At 34.9% G+C, this 14,734-nt stretch overlaps 1 protein-coding gene across 3 annotated transcripts in view; it reads right to left on the reverse strand.

The window, feature by feature from the left end:
• CSMD3 (CUB and Sushi multiple domains 3) overlaps nt 1-14,734 on the reverse strand; it is a gene marked incomplete at both ends in the record, with an annotated part of 652,566 nt that overhangs the window by 235,625 nt on the left and 402,207 nt on the right. For all 3 annotated transcript variants that reach the window (XM_080610435.1, XM_080610434.1, XM_080610433.1), the window contains 2 exons: nt 11,431-11,619; nt 12,182-12,397. In XM_080610435.1, the coding sequence (XP_080466561.1) occupies nt 11,431-11,619; nt 12,182-12,397 (405 nt within the window). The remainder of the gene's footprint in view (nt 1-11,430; nt 11,620-12,181; nt 12,398-14,734) is intronic.

Here is a 14,734-nt window from a genome sequence, read left to right on the forward strand (position 1 = left end):
CAGGATCACTTCAATATTCTTGCCACTTATTTTACGAGTCTCATGAGAATATACCCATTTATTTTAACCTGGGAAATTCACTGGTTTATAATTTAACAGAATAATTAATAGTATTGTTCAAAACTATGTGGTACACTTAATGGTTTGAAAAGATGTTTAAACAATCTATGGTATCTATTTTAAGAACTATTGTTGTTTATTAACATTATTATAATTCCCTCACCAGACTTGTTTGAGCAAAATCAAGATATTGAAATATATATTATGTATATGAAATCCATACATTATGTAAAAAATCCATTGACAAACTATTTATTCTGCATGTAGCTAGCCCAAATATTATTCAGGGCCAAACCAGGCAGAGATTAAAGTAGGAGAAATGCTTGATGACTGTTTATTTAAATAGTGATACAGAACAAGTACTTCGGTGTCATCATTTTTTCTTAGAGCAGCTGGATACACATAATCTAGGCAGAAGTGGAAAACCTTCTAGTCCACATGATCATGTCTATCCTTTTATTTCATTCTCAAATAAATAGGCATTTGCTATTCTCAAGGTGCATAGGTCAGTTTGAATTACAACACATTGGAGTAAGATGACTGTAGTTTCAGGTTTGTGGGACATCCTTTTCCATTCCAGAGATAAAAAAGTCAAAAGACACAAGGTAATGATAGTATTAAACTGACCCCAGAGCTCTGGTTTTGTCAGAACTGTAATTTAAGGCAATTGTTTTTAAATCTTAACACAGCAGTGAGCTGCTAGGACATTTTAAAGTATTACTTGAGAACCGTGTTTTCTGTTAAAATAATGAAATTTTCATGTTGTACTATTTATGAATCTGATTGTACTTAACTCAGAGGTAGAATTTTGTGTTCCAAGTTGTGGATGTTCAGGGCAAGGCCGGATGGTGCTTTTTGCAACTTGATATAGTGAAAGGTGTCCCTGTCCACGGCAGTGGGGTGGACTAGATGATCTTTAAAGTTCCTTTCCAACCTAAACTACTCTGTGACTCTATGTACTATCTCAACCCTTGTGTTAGCAGACAAGTAAGCAAGTTTAGTAACAGTAGTCTTGAAAAACATATTAGAATTTCTCTTATAGCATTCAGTTACATCATTACAGTTCCATGGAAGCATACACTGCAGCCTACAATAGCTTCTTCTCCTGTGATTCTCAGAAATCCCCCTTCTAAGAGGGATTCTCACAAAATCAAGTTAGCTCCTGGCTTCTCTACTTGCCTCTTGTTCTCTTGTTACTATGACTTTGCACACACACACAAAAAAAAACCCCACACAACAAAAAAAACCCCAACAAAACCCAAAAATACGACCCCCCCAAAAAAAAAGGAAAAAAAACCCCAAACACAAAAACAACAACAAGCAAGCAAAAAAACTCACAAAAAGCAAATAGAAAGCCCCAATCACAAAATGCCAAACACAAAAAACCCCAATTCTGAGTAAGTGCTGAATCAAACTATTAACACTGCAAGACTTTGAAAACCATACCATAGGTTATTCTGTCTGCCCATCTCCACTTCTCTCTGTAAAAACAAACAAGCAACTACATTGCTTAAAACTACATGGAATTTCAGGTAGCCTGTGATTGCCTTCTGTTCTTTGATAGTATTAATACTATGGCATAAATGAGAAAATATAATACTTCTATGTGCAGATAAATGCTGAGTTTAAAAGTGTCAGGGAAGAAATGTTAACTGAGTTCTAAAGTTTAATATAAATAGAAATATTAAACACAAGTAATTTGTTTAAAGTATTTGGAAAAGCATTTTGACAGACGTTAAAAAAAAGAGACTTGAGAGCAAAGTTAAAGGATAAAATTAAGTGAAAACATGTATAGAGGGAAATATAGAAGAGGAAAAAAAAAGGCACAAAACACTCTCGAAGGTAAAGCAAAAATCACAGAGGAGCAGAAAGTCTGTGACAATTTTTTAAAATATATTTAAAGATGTTACAAGAAATTGAAAACATTTCTGTTCTGCCTTCATGTTTTGGTTTAGTAACAAACCAAATTTGAATTACAACAGGTGAAATTCAGCTTGCTTTAATGACAAAGTTAACAAAAAAAGTCCCTAAAAAAAAGTTAACAAAAAATGTTAACAAAAACTGTTAACAAAAAATGTTAACAAAAACTGTTAACAAAAAAAGATGAAATTCAGGTTGTTTTAATGACAAAGTTAACAAAAAAAGAACCTACCCTACACACTTTGATTGTAAGAAATAAATGAAATATGTGAAATATTACAACATCCAGCTACATTTTCATAATGACTTTTATTTAGCCTTTTATAAAGTACAAAGAAGTAACACTAAGACTGAAGTAAATAACTGTTTCTGGACATTAACAGAAATTTACAATCATGTCAGAATCATGTCAGTATTAGAAGGGAGAATAAACAAAAATTCAAAAAATAATGAAAGGAAAATAGTGATATAATCAGCTATTATACAAAATTACTGTTATGCTTTTGGTTATTAATGTGTGTTCATTGCACATTTCCATAATAAAACAGATGAGCTTAAGTTACTGTTTATTAGTGTGTTTGAATTCTGTAATCATGTAAAATGCCATTGTTATTGTAACCAAGGAAAGAAATGCATCTGTTTGGGTAATTTAACCTTTTGAAAACAATTTTTCAATGAATGGCTTTTTCAAAAAAATGTGCTCTATTGAGAAAATTTTGCAACATTTCTCACAATTCAGCTGATGGAAGGCTCACCAGAAATAATCATCAAACAAGAATATGTGACACACTGCTACAGATTGAAATTCAGCATTGTTTTCTTCAATGCAATCTTTGGAATCAAAAGATAACAGCTACAAATAGCAGTTCTGAATTCTGAAAAGATGGTAACTCTTGATCAGGACATTAAGACCAACAACTTGACCAGGCAAGTAACTGGAAGCATAATAAAAAGGATTTTATCAGGAGTGGTAGTAGGCTGCAAATTGAGTGTTATTTCAGAAAATATATCTAAATTCAGTGCTCAACTAGTGGTTCTTAGAGAATCATAGAATAGTTAGGATTGGAAAGGACCTTAAGATCATTTAGTTCCAACCTCCCTGCCATGGGCAGGGACATCTCCCACTAGACCATGTCACCAAAGGCCCTGTCCAACCCAGCCTAGAACACTGTCAGGGATCAAGAACTTCTCTGGCCAACTTGTTCCAGTGCCTCACCACTCTCACAGTAAAGAATATCTTCCTTATATCCAACCTAAATTAATATTAAACCTGTTTAATTTTGAACCCATTGCCCCTTGTCCTATCATTACAGTCTCATTGACCAACACCCCCCAAGTCCTTCTCCACAGGGCTGCTCTGAATCACTTCTCTGCCCAACCTGTAGCTGTGCTTGAATTACCCTGATCCAGGTGGAGGGTCTTGCATTTGGCCTTCTTGAATATGATGAGGTTGGCACTGGCCCACCTCTCAAGTGTGTCAAGGTCCCTCTGGATGGCATCCCTTCCCTCCAGCATGTCAACCGCACCACATAGCTTGGTGTCATTAGCAAACTTGCTGAGGGTGCACTCAATCCCCCTGTCCATATTGCCATCAAAGATGTTGAACTGGATTGGTCCCAACACTGACCCCTGAGAGACACCACTCATCGCTCATCACATGGACATTGAGCCATTGACCGCAGCTATCTGCATCCAGCCATCCAGCCAATTTTTTATCCAGTGGGTGGTCCATCCATCAAATCCATGTCTCTAATTGAAGAAACAAGGATGTCGTGTGGGCCCGTGTTCAATGCTTTGCACAAGTTCAGGCAAATGACGTTAGTTGCTCTACCCCTATCCAACAGTTCTGTAGCCCCACTGTAGAAGGACACCAAACTGGGCAGGTATGATTCGCCCTTAGTAAAGGTGGTAATCTTCAGATGTTCTACCTCTCCAACTGATAGCAGGCGTAAGCAAATAAATAGGCTCTTGTCAAAACAAGACAACAAAACAGAGGATAACAAAACAATCCTGAAAATATTAAGTTGTGACCAATACATTCTTTTCCCGAATAACCTGAGTTATGAGGTCATCAAAATTTTTCAAGGTGGTTTTGGTATACTAACAGAGTACAGAAGAAGATGAAGAAAATGAATAGACCATTGTCTTCAACCAGTAAGAACAGTGGGTTTTATTTTTATTTTATATTGTTCTAAAAGACAGGATATATTTTCATAAGGACAAAAACTAGTAACTGCAATATCTTAGCATGTATCTGCAATACATGCATCTACATCATCGTTGATTTGAACATCAGAAAAATCATGTAGCTGTCTGTGCATTAAATTTACTCTCAATATATTTGCTCATACTTTTTTTGGCTTTTATCTGACTGCATTGTTTATGTTATCATGAAAGACAGTATTGTCAGATTTGAGAAAGTCCTGTATTTAAGATCTAAACATAATTATAGAGCAAGTTGATGTTTCTACTAAAATGGACAAATATGAAAGAAATTACTGTCATAAACAATTATTTAAATTATTATTAGAAGCATTACTAATAATAATAACAGGAATTGATGGCTGCAGCTGACAAGAATTGAGTGGAGTCATATTTAAACAATAGGCTCCTGCACTGCAAAAGGATGGAGAAATAGCATGACAAATGAGATTCTGCATTTGTATTAACAAGATAAGATGTATTAACACATACATATTTTACATTAGGACAATTCAAACAACCAAAGTGCACAATTTGCCTTTAAACTAACTATAAAATTCTTATGAACAAATAAACAAACAAAACAACGCCCAACATGAAAATCCAAAACAAAGCACAAAATAGAATCACAGAATCATAGAATAGTTAGGGTTGGAAAAGACCTTAAGATCATCAAGTTCCAAACCCCCTGCCATGGGCAGGGACACCTTACACTAAACCGTGTCACCCAAGGCTCTGCCCAACCTGGCCTTGACCACTGCCAGGGATGGAGCATTCATAACTTCCTTGGGCAACCCATTCCAGTGTTTCACCACCCTCGCAGTAAAGAACTTTCTCCTTACATCCAATCTAAAGTTCCCCTGTTTAAGTAAAAACTTGAGAACTGTTGGGATTTAGTGGAAATTTCCACACAGTGAAGAATAATAGTTAAAAACTTTATATAAAATATTAAAATACACAAGATATGATAAGAAAGTGGTTATCACATTATAATGCCATTATGCTAAAGATGGTGAGTCCTCAACGGCTATATTTTGCTGTCTTCAGGATATCTGATCCTTGAAGAAAATAAGAGAAATAATAACATACTCAGAAATTACAGGAGAAATATTTAAAGAGATAAAATTATTTCTGACAAACAAAAGAAAGCTTAGGAGTAGTTTGTTCTGAGAGGAATCAATGACACATTTACAAGTGCATATCACAGTCCTTAAACTGTGAATTCATGCTGCCATAACATTCCACTTATTAAAAAGAAAACTTAATTAAAACTAGCAAAAAGGCAATTTTTCATACCCAGAATATTAAAGACAACCTTTGCCTTATATTTTGTGTATGTATAGAAACAAACAGAACTACGCAGCAAGACTCTAATAGCAATAACGAATAAGAGGCACAGAGGGTAGCTAACGGCTATCCTGCTATTTAAGAGACTTTGCAATTAATGCAGATTTATCTGTGGTAGAACCTTCACTTCATTGGTTACATAACTGTACTTTAGTTTAACACTGAATTTATTTTTTCTCTCATACAATATAACCTTTCAGACATTTCTGTTCTTCACTCCCCAGGTATTCACCGAAAAGCACCTTAACTCAGACTTGGCAAAGAAGCTACACCAGTGAACAGCAAAAAAACCTGTCACCTTCACAAAAATATAAGGGCCTACGCAGCAGGGAAGCCATGAGGATACTAGACTGTTTTCTTTGTTTAGACACAGAAACAGTTTTGGGTTATAAATTCTGACTTGACAGTTATAATGAAAGGCCATGCAATTTGGCTATTGGGAAGCCTTATAAGGGAAGGAAGAATAAAGGAAAATAAAAAAAGAAAATAGAAGAGGGCAAAGGTGAGAAAAAGAAGACATGAGAAATCCTGGCATAAAAGAGATTACTTTCTACATTTCACTAGAAATTGAGGTAATTACAAGAAAGCAGTGTGTGTGCTTAATATGAACACTGCATTTCGTTATTATTTGAAAAAACCACGAAAAGGAAACATGAAACTAAGGAATGACAGTATTCTTCCAGATCTTTAATCATCTTCATTCCACTACTGATTATCAGAAAAGTTTAATTGTATCTATTTTACTATTTGCACTTTAAAGTAACAATAATTTGTTTGTTCTTGTCAATAACCGTTATAGGGAAATTCAAACTGTCTTCCTGTAAGCTAACTGTGGAATTGAAAATTATAAAGAACACTAGGCAGAGACACCTGAACTCTCAATGCATCAGAACCAGTTCAAAGGCACAAACCTCTGAAAACAGCAGAACTGCATCTTTACAAAATTAAGATGATACCTGTACTCTATATCACAAGCTGGAGACATACCACAAACATACTGTTGAAAATGTTGATTACTTTGGACTATCCAGAGTTTAGATTTTGCTTCTAGAAAAAGCTAAAAATGAACAAGTTTTCATAATTAAGGTGTTGGGGTTTTTTTTAAGAATCTATTACTCAGAATCAGTATGTGGTGGTTTTGGTTTTTGTTTGTTTTGGTTTTTTTTTTTTCACTGCATCTATCTATCAATAGACTGTCCTGGATCTGGCTGAGATGGAGTTAATTCATAGGAACCCATATAGTGTGTGGTTTAGATCTGTGACCAAAACAGTGTTGATAACAAACCAGTGTTTCAGCTATTGCTGAACAGTGCCTGCCCAGCACCAATGCCTTCTCTTTCTCACACTGTCCCCCCAGTAAGTAGGTACAAGGCTGGGACAGGACACAGCTGTGACAACTTACTTGAATTGATCCAAGAAGTATTTCATGCCATAGAGTGTAATGCTCAGCATAAAATTATGGGAGTTTTTTCAAAGCAGTCATTGCTTGGAGATCAACTGGGCATCAGTCTGCTGGTGATGAGTGACTGCCTTTCCGTTTCTTTTCTTCTCATCGCTTATTAAACTCTTTGTATTTTGACTCACAAGTTTGTCTTTTGTTTGTTAATTGTTTTGTTTTTCTTTTTTCCTTGCTTTTGACCTATTCTCTCCCTTATCCCGCTGAGGGGAGTAAGTAAGCATATGGGTTCAATCCGTCACACAGATCAAGATCCTGTAATATTCAGTCTATTCCATGGACTTTTCAGACTATTAAAAATATGCAGTAGTAAACAAAGCAGTCTCAATAAAATAGTCCCGTGTGAAATTACCAGCTACTGGTTTTCTTTTCTTTTGTTTTCTCCTATAACCAGCACTTCTGAATGTTCTTGAAAAAAAAATAGGGAATTTGCCTGAATAAACAGAGGGAAAACTCAATAAAACAAATCAAAGTTTTATGATTAGCAATCAGCTGCACCAAAAGATGTAAGGACTAACAGTAGATCAAAAACTTTGAACAGCTGACTAGTATGTCTGACTTCCTCATAATAACGTGAGATTAAGATATATAAGTATTAACTTTCACAGGCTAAAGTATTTGATATTGTTGCTTGCTCATCATGAGTGTATATTCAAATAAGTATAAAAGTTTTCAGAATTGAATAATGATGTGACTAATTTCTCAATTTTTGTTACAATTTTTACAAAATTATTCATTGCATGTCTCCAGATGTACTGAAAAGGAACATTTATTTAGGTACCAAAAAAAACAGCCAGCAAAAGCCAAGTGAATAAAACAATGACAGTATGTTAACTTTGTTAGTTAACTGAAACTGCTATATATATACTAGAAACATAAGTGATACAATTCACAAGTGACTACAGACATCTAACCCGAAAATAAGCTGAATTATACAGTGGATTCTGGTAAATATATTGAGAATAAGTACATTTATTAGAAAGGAAATGTTGGGATATTAGGTATGCTGTACAGGTATATAAAAGTCATACATATGTATTCCTGTGAACTTCTACCAATCATGTAATCAGTGACTGTGTTTGTTCATGTTCATCAGGATTTACATACAGTAGTATTAATTATTTGAAGTTATTACTCATTTAAAGGAATCAGCTAAATATACAGAAATGTGCAAAATATTTCTGAATTTGTAGGAAAATCTTGTTATAAAAATTGTTCCAGCGCAACATCAAGCCCTATGTAATTCATATATTGCTATCATTTCAGCTGTTCATCTTTAAATATTCAGTAACAAATACTTTTTTCGCTATTTGAACATTACTTTTTATTTATTGATTATTTCCAAATTTTAGTCTTATTTTCATTTTTGAAAATAATGTCTTCATAAATTGAATAATAATATTATTCAATATATATATAATTTGTTTATCCATCTTCTCAGTAAGAATAGGGAAGACAGCTTCTGAGTCACTGGCAATTTATTTGATTTGGAATATATTATGATTGGCTACTCTGTTTCAGGACTCAGCCCACTGGCCTTTTGTTTCCAGAAAGGGATGCTTGATAAATGTTCTGGCAAGAATTCCAAATAATCTTGTAATCCACATACATTTACAACTGCTTTTTTAAATTTCTGTATATCATTGCCCAGAACTATGTCCACAATTGAAATGATGTTGAAAGAAAAAAAAATTATTTCTGTTTTACTTTAAAAAAGTAGGATTTTCAGCTGAACGTCCCTTTTTCTTGCACTAGTGGAAGAGAGAATTGAATCTCCTGACCTACTTAATTTTGCCATTTATTATAGGAAAACACTTTCACCGTTTCTCTGTTTATATTAAAATGTTTACAAGCTCATTATCTTTCTACCTTTCCTCCTAGCCCTTCTCAGAACTCCTACCAGCTCTAAAGTATTTTTACGTAGATAGTTTTGGAAATATTTCAGGTGAAACTAAAAGTTGCTACTTTAAAAGTTATTGTCCTCAGTCTTCTATATTATTTTTTTTTGGTCACATGACTAGAAGAACTGTGACCATCATGTGAATGGAAGCACTTTCATCATATGTTAAGGAAGCACTTGGGTTACATGACTTTTGTCTATACTGCTAAACGCATCCAATCCTGGAAAAGATCCTGGCTCACTGGCTAAATAGTGAAGTATGGTATCCATCTACACTGCTCAGAGCTAAGTCTGTGTAGAGAAGTCTAGTCATGTCTATAATAAATACTACATGGTTGTGAGAATCTTCCAGGTTCTATGTGGTGCTTCTGTGATCCAAAAGCACAAGCTTTTTTTTTTTCTTTTATGTGTGTGTGTGTTTGTGTTCAGAATACCCAAAGGTATTTAAGAACAGTGCTACATCCAAATTAGTTCTTATTCTTTTTTTTTTTTTATTTTTTTTAATAGCAAGAAGTAACACAAATGTGCAATATGACATGAAGATTTGAGTGGCAGTATGACAGTGACTGGTCTAAAACAGGCTTTGCTTACGTATGGCAAAAATCTGTTGTTAACGAGATGTCTTCTGGCAAACAGGACCAAGACCAGTGCAGTCTTACACATATCACCTACTGGAAAGGTATTCTGTAGTGAACTATCATTATATCCACTACCAAATTTTCTCTGTTTACTGGTGTCTGTCTTATACTGTATTTTTGTATTGATAAACTGAACACAAATTCTATGAACAGTGGTTGGTTCCCAGTTGAAGTTATGTGTATGTGAGTATGTGATGTCAGAAGCATTAATGCTCATGAATCACTTTGGCAGAAAATACCCAACATAAGCAACAGAAAAAATATGTAAATGTCTGAATTCTATACAAGTGATTCAGCATGAATTTCTACTCTCCAGCAGTTTGAATTATAGTATATAAATTAAATACAAAATCAACAAAGGCCTAATATTTATGAGGGGAAAATAATCAAGCCGTTCTTTCATTTTCAAAGATAAGAAGAAAACGCCTGGAAAATAACTGACCTTTGTGTTCCAGCTTTTTTTTTCTTCCCCCCACCCCCACAAACGTAAACATTATTTTCTGTATCATTAAAACTAAATAGCAATTTCTTTTTCATTTATGCTTCTTCACAAGTTCTTCTTTACTGATAATTTATCAGGTAAGCGTCAGTATATTAACACTTCCAGATATTACTAAAATTTAACCTCTCTTCACAACTATGCATGCATCAGTTTTCTTACTTATATAATTTTAATTCAGACTTTTTTAGCACTGAGGTGTTTTCAATTAACATGGACAAAGTATCACAGTTCTTTCCTTCCCTTTTTATTTAGTTTTAAATTTAACTGTAACACTAAACTTTCTATCTTATATTTGTTTCAGGATCACTTCAATATTCTTGCCATTTATTTTACCAGTCTCATGAGAACATACCCATTTACTTTAACCTGGGAAATTCACTGGTGTATAATTTAACAGAATCTCTTCCGTACATACATATGTAAAAGTCGCTTATGCACATGCCAAATTCAGAACTTTTGTTATACCAAGGTAAGCATCGGAATAGAACTAACACAGTGTTAATTTCACATCCATACATGTGACTGTGTAGCTCATAATCAGCAATAGTTATTATACAATCAGATTCTGAAGGGAACTTAAGTTTTGCTACCATACAATTCAGGATGAAAAAATAAAATATTTCAAATGCACATTGATAGAGATGTTTAACATACAAACCTTTCCTTATAGCATTACTTTTAAATAAATGAACAGACACTTAAGCAATTCTCCTACTTCTTAGAGATTTTGTTGTTGTTCGCATAGTTTTCAACAGAACTGAAAATCAAGATATATAGGAAGAATTTAGCTCTGACAACACTAGCCATTAAAAGTTTCTAGTCAAAGCTCTATATGTAGGCTAACTCTGCAGTGAGTGGAGAGTGTTAGGAATCATCGGAAAGTGTTTCCTCTCAGTTATCCTACTTACAATTTTAAAAGCAGAACAACTCTTCTGGGGAAATTCTGAGGATATGGTTCTCTAATTTATATAGGAAGCTGAAGTTGACTGAAATCCTATACATGGACCTAGTTTTATGAAGTAACTCTGGTCTAAGTGCTCTAACTACATTTACACAACTTTGAAATACAAGTATCACTTGGAAGCTTTCACTGACTGTGATTATTAGGCACTTGAAATAGTAAATGCTGATTTAAATTTATAGCCAGTTTTCCTAACTTACTAAACAAAATAAAAAGAGTATTGTGCTCTCAATTTGAAATTCTTTGAAGTATAAACTATGAAGTTCACTGACAGTTCTAATACTAAATATATTAAGAAAAGATTGAATCTGACTAAGGAGATACAGGGAATAGTAGTGTAGATTAAAAAAGTAAGAGTATTACAATGCTTTTCCAATCTGTAAATCTTCAATTCCATGGACAATGACTACACATACAAGCAAATGAAAGCAGCTGACCACGTACCCACACACCTTGGAAGAGGTGCACTCCATACTCGTCGGCCACCACCAAGACAAATAATCTCTGAAGCTCCTTCTAAACGATATCCAGACGAACAGGAGAATGTCAGAGTATCTCCCACTCCAAAATTAAATCCTATTCTGTTACCAAATTGTGGGATCCCAGGATCTTCACAAGGTTCAAGATTGTATTCTTAAAAACAAGAAAACAAGTCATCTTGTGTGGGCGAGAACATTTAAGTCATATTTGTAATCTTGAAGTTCAGTAATTTCTGTGTATTTCCACCTAAACTACCAATACAGATTTGAGATTTAAACCAAAATGAATGCATAAATTTTAAATTAGCAATTATACTACATTAAAAAGTACATTCACAATATATTTAAGATGCATAACACAACAGACTTTGTCAGTCTGTAACATCCATAAATGTCCCAGGTACATGAAGCAAATTAAAACAATAGCACAACATAAAAACTTAAACAGCTGACTCGGGCTCATCTGAAATTTCACTAACTGAAACTGGACTAGTTCTGCCATGTTTCAGATATGCCTCTACAGAGGCACAGAGGTTTGATTGCTTTGAAACTGTTGTACTAAAAACTGTTTCCTAAAACAACTTCCACAGTATTATGATTCAGTATATGTACTCATCAAAATAACTCAATTTTACACTTTTTTTTTTTTTTTAATCTTTACATAAAATACTGAAAAAATATTTTTCAGGTGCCAGGGATTGCAGGTATTTCCTTACCGGAAAAAGAGATATTAAATCCTTCATATGATATTGAAAAATCTGAAATAAAGCGCAACTGAGCTCTGAAATTTCCATAGAGACCAGCATTGATTGGTGAAGGAAGCTCTGAGCCAGTCAGACGTGCTAATGGCTGTGTGAAACTGCCATTCTCTGTTATTAGTAAGTAGTCATGATGATCCTCCAAATGAAAGGTGTAGAAAGTGAACTGAACTCCTATTAGAAAAAACAGAATTAGATTTACATATCACACTGTTAACATCAATGTAATTAAATCAAGGATAAAATTCATTCATTTCATGATGAATCAGTTCAGAAAATTAAGATATCTAATTTTTCTAAAAATTTATATTATTCCTGATTTTAGTGTTAAAATATTTTTGCAGCAGGTCTGGGTTTTTTTGATACTACCTTTCATTTTTGCCTTTACCTGCAAAACATGGATGCTTGATCTATAGTATTCAAAGACATATGCTTGCATTTTTATATGAAGTCTGATTATACACTATGGATGTTCAAAATTACAAAGTGTTTATGGCAGAATGGGAAAGGTAAACTTTATTTCTTACAGTCCCTGTACAGCAGCAGTACAGGGAAAGTACAAGAGAAGGTTATAAAATGTATGACATTATATTCTAATGGCACGTACAGTAACAGCAGCACTTCCTAAAAATAGGGAAGACTCTCAATAAGCTGTGGCATATGTCAACAGTATGTTCTTTTGCAAACCATCAGATAGAAATCACACATCAAGAAATGAAAATATATCCTGGAACACAACAGCAATAAGAAGACTTTAAGATCAAGCAGACAAATTACTTTTTCTGCATTTCTGTAACTAAGAGACCATGATCTTTGGGTAGAATGCACAGAAAAGTCACAAAAAAGAAACAGTTCTTTTAACTTTTAAACTCTGTTCCTGACCATTTAGTGTGTGAGTCCTCTGTCCAGAGCATGAGCACATGTGTAGCCACTAGCGAATATCAATATGGACTGCCTGGTGAGCAGCATGAGGTCAAGGGGCAATACCTAGAAAACAGGCCATCGGTACAGAGGAACAGCACCTGGACAGAGTGGGATCTGGGGGCCAGCTCCTGAGCCAGGACCTCAAAGGTTGTGGAAGCATGTTGGTGTTTCTCTGTATGACAGTGAACACACTTGTCTCTCTCCCTGTTAGCCTTTGTATGTATATGTGTTTGTACATACTGGCATCTTTGGAATACATGCTTAGGTGTGCTGTCAGCTGGACATATAAATGGGAGCAACAAGAGAAATCCCTTGAATCTTAAAGGCCTCTAGATTGTGCTTCCCTTTAAAAGGACTGGAAAATTGTTCAGTTTTTTTCAAATAGATACCTCCTTCTCTTCTTGGAGCTCCACTACCCCCAATTACTGTAGCTTGCAGAGCCAGATAAGCACACCCTTAGTAGCACTGATACAGAAATTACAGGATGGAGCTGCACTTTATGCACAGGATAAAACAAGATAAACCAAGAGATCTAGCCTGGATTTTAAAAATTCCTGGTTTGATAACTATATGAGCAAAGCCATTTATCTGCTTTGAGCATCCTATTTATTCTCCTAGACTGTGTGACAATAAACTGGCAAAAATCACACACTGAATCTTGGAATTAATGTTGTTTATCTTTTGAGCTAATGCATACAAATTTAAGTTTGGGATTGATAAACTAGTAAATAGTTTAATTTTTATTTTCATAGTTTTACACAGGAGACAGCATTGATCTGACATAAAAAGCTCTTAAAAAAGAAAAACTAGAAATACAGCATGAGGCTGAAATTCAGGTAATATCTGTTGCACTTACTGCATTCAAAATTAATTTTGGTCATTTTTTTGCATGCATGTATATTGCAACATTAAAATCAGAAATGCCAAAGAAATCTTATGGTAGTAACCCAAAATAGTGGAATTCGTGTGAATCACAGCTGAGCATCACTGAGTATTGTCCAAACACCAAACTCAAGGGAATGTTTCAATCAATTTTCCAGATTGCAATGTGTCGTGGTTTAAGCCCCGGCTGTAAATTAGAACCACGCAGTCTACTTCCCCCCCACACTCCCCAGAGGGATGGGGAGGAGAATCGAAAGAATGTAACTCCCACAGGTTGAGATAAAAACAGTCCAGTAACTCAGGTATAACACAAATCACTACTGCTGCCACCAATAATAATAATGATAAGAGAAATAACAAGGGAAGAAAATATGATACCGCTCGCCGGAAAAGAGCCCGACCGAAAAGAGGACGTGCCCTTCTGGGTAGCTCCCAGTTACATCCCCGGGCATGATGTGCTGTGGTATGGAATACCTCTTTGGCTAGTTTGGGTCAGGCGTCCTGTCCCTGCTTACTCCTGGCCCCTCCTCCTCCCTGGCAGAGCATGAGACTCACAAAGTCCTTGGTCAGTCTAGACATCAGTGTTATCAGCTGTTCCCAGGCCAAAAGTCAGAAACACAGTGCTGCAACAGCTACTAAGAAGGAGAAAAACTGACTGCCACTGCTGAACCCAGGACAGTATCCACCCCTTATTCCATACCATTC

Source organism: Psittacula echo (assembly GCF_963264785.1).
Source record: "Psittacula echo genome assembly, chromosome: 2".
In the NCBI taxonomy this organism is placed as follows: Eukaryota; Metazoa; Chordata; class Aves; order Psittaciformes; family Psittacidae; genus Psittacula; species Psittacula echo.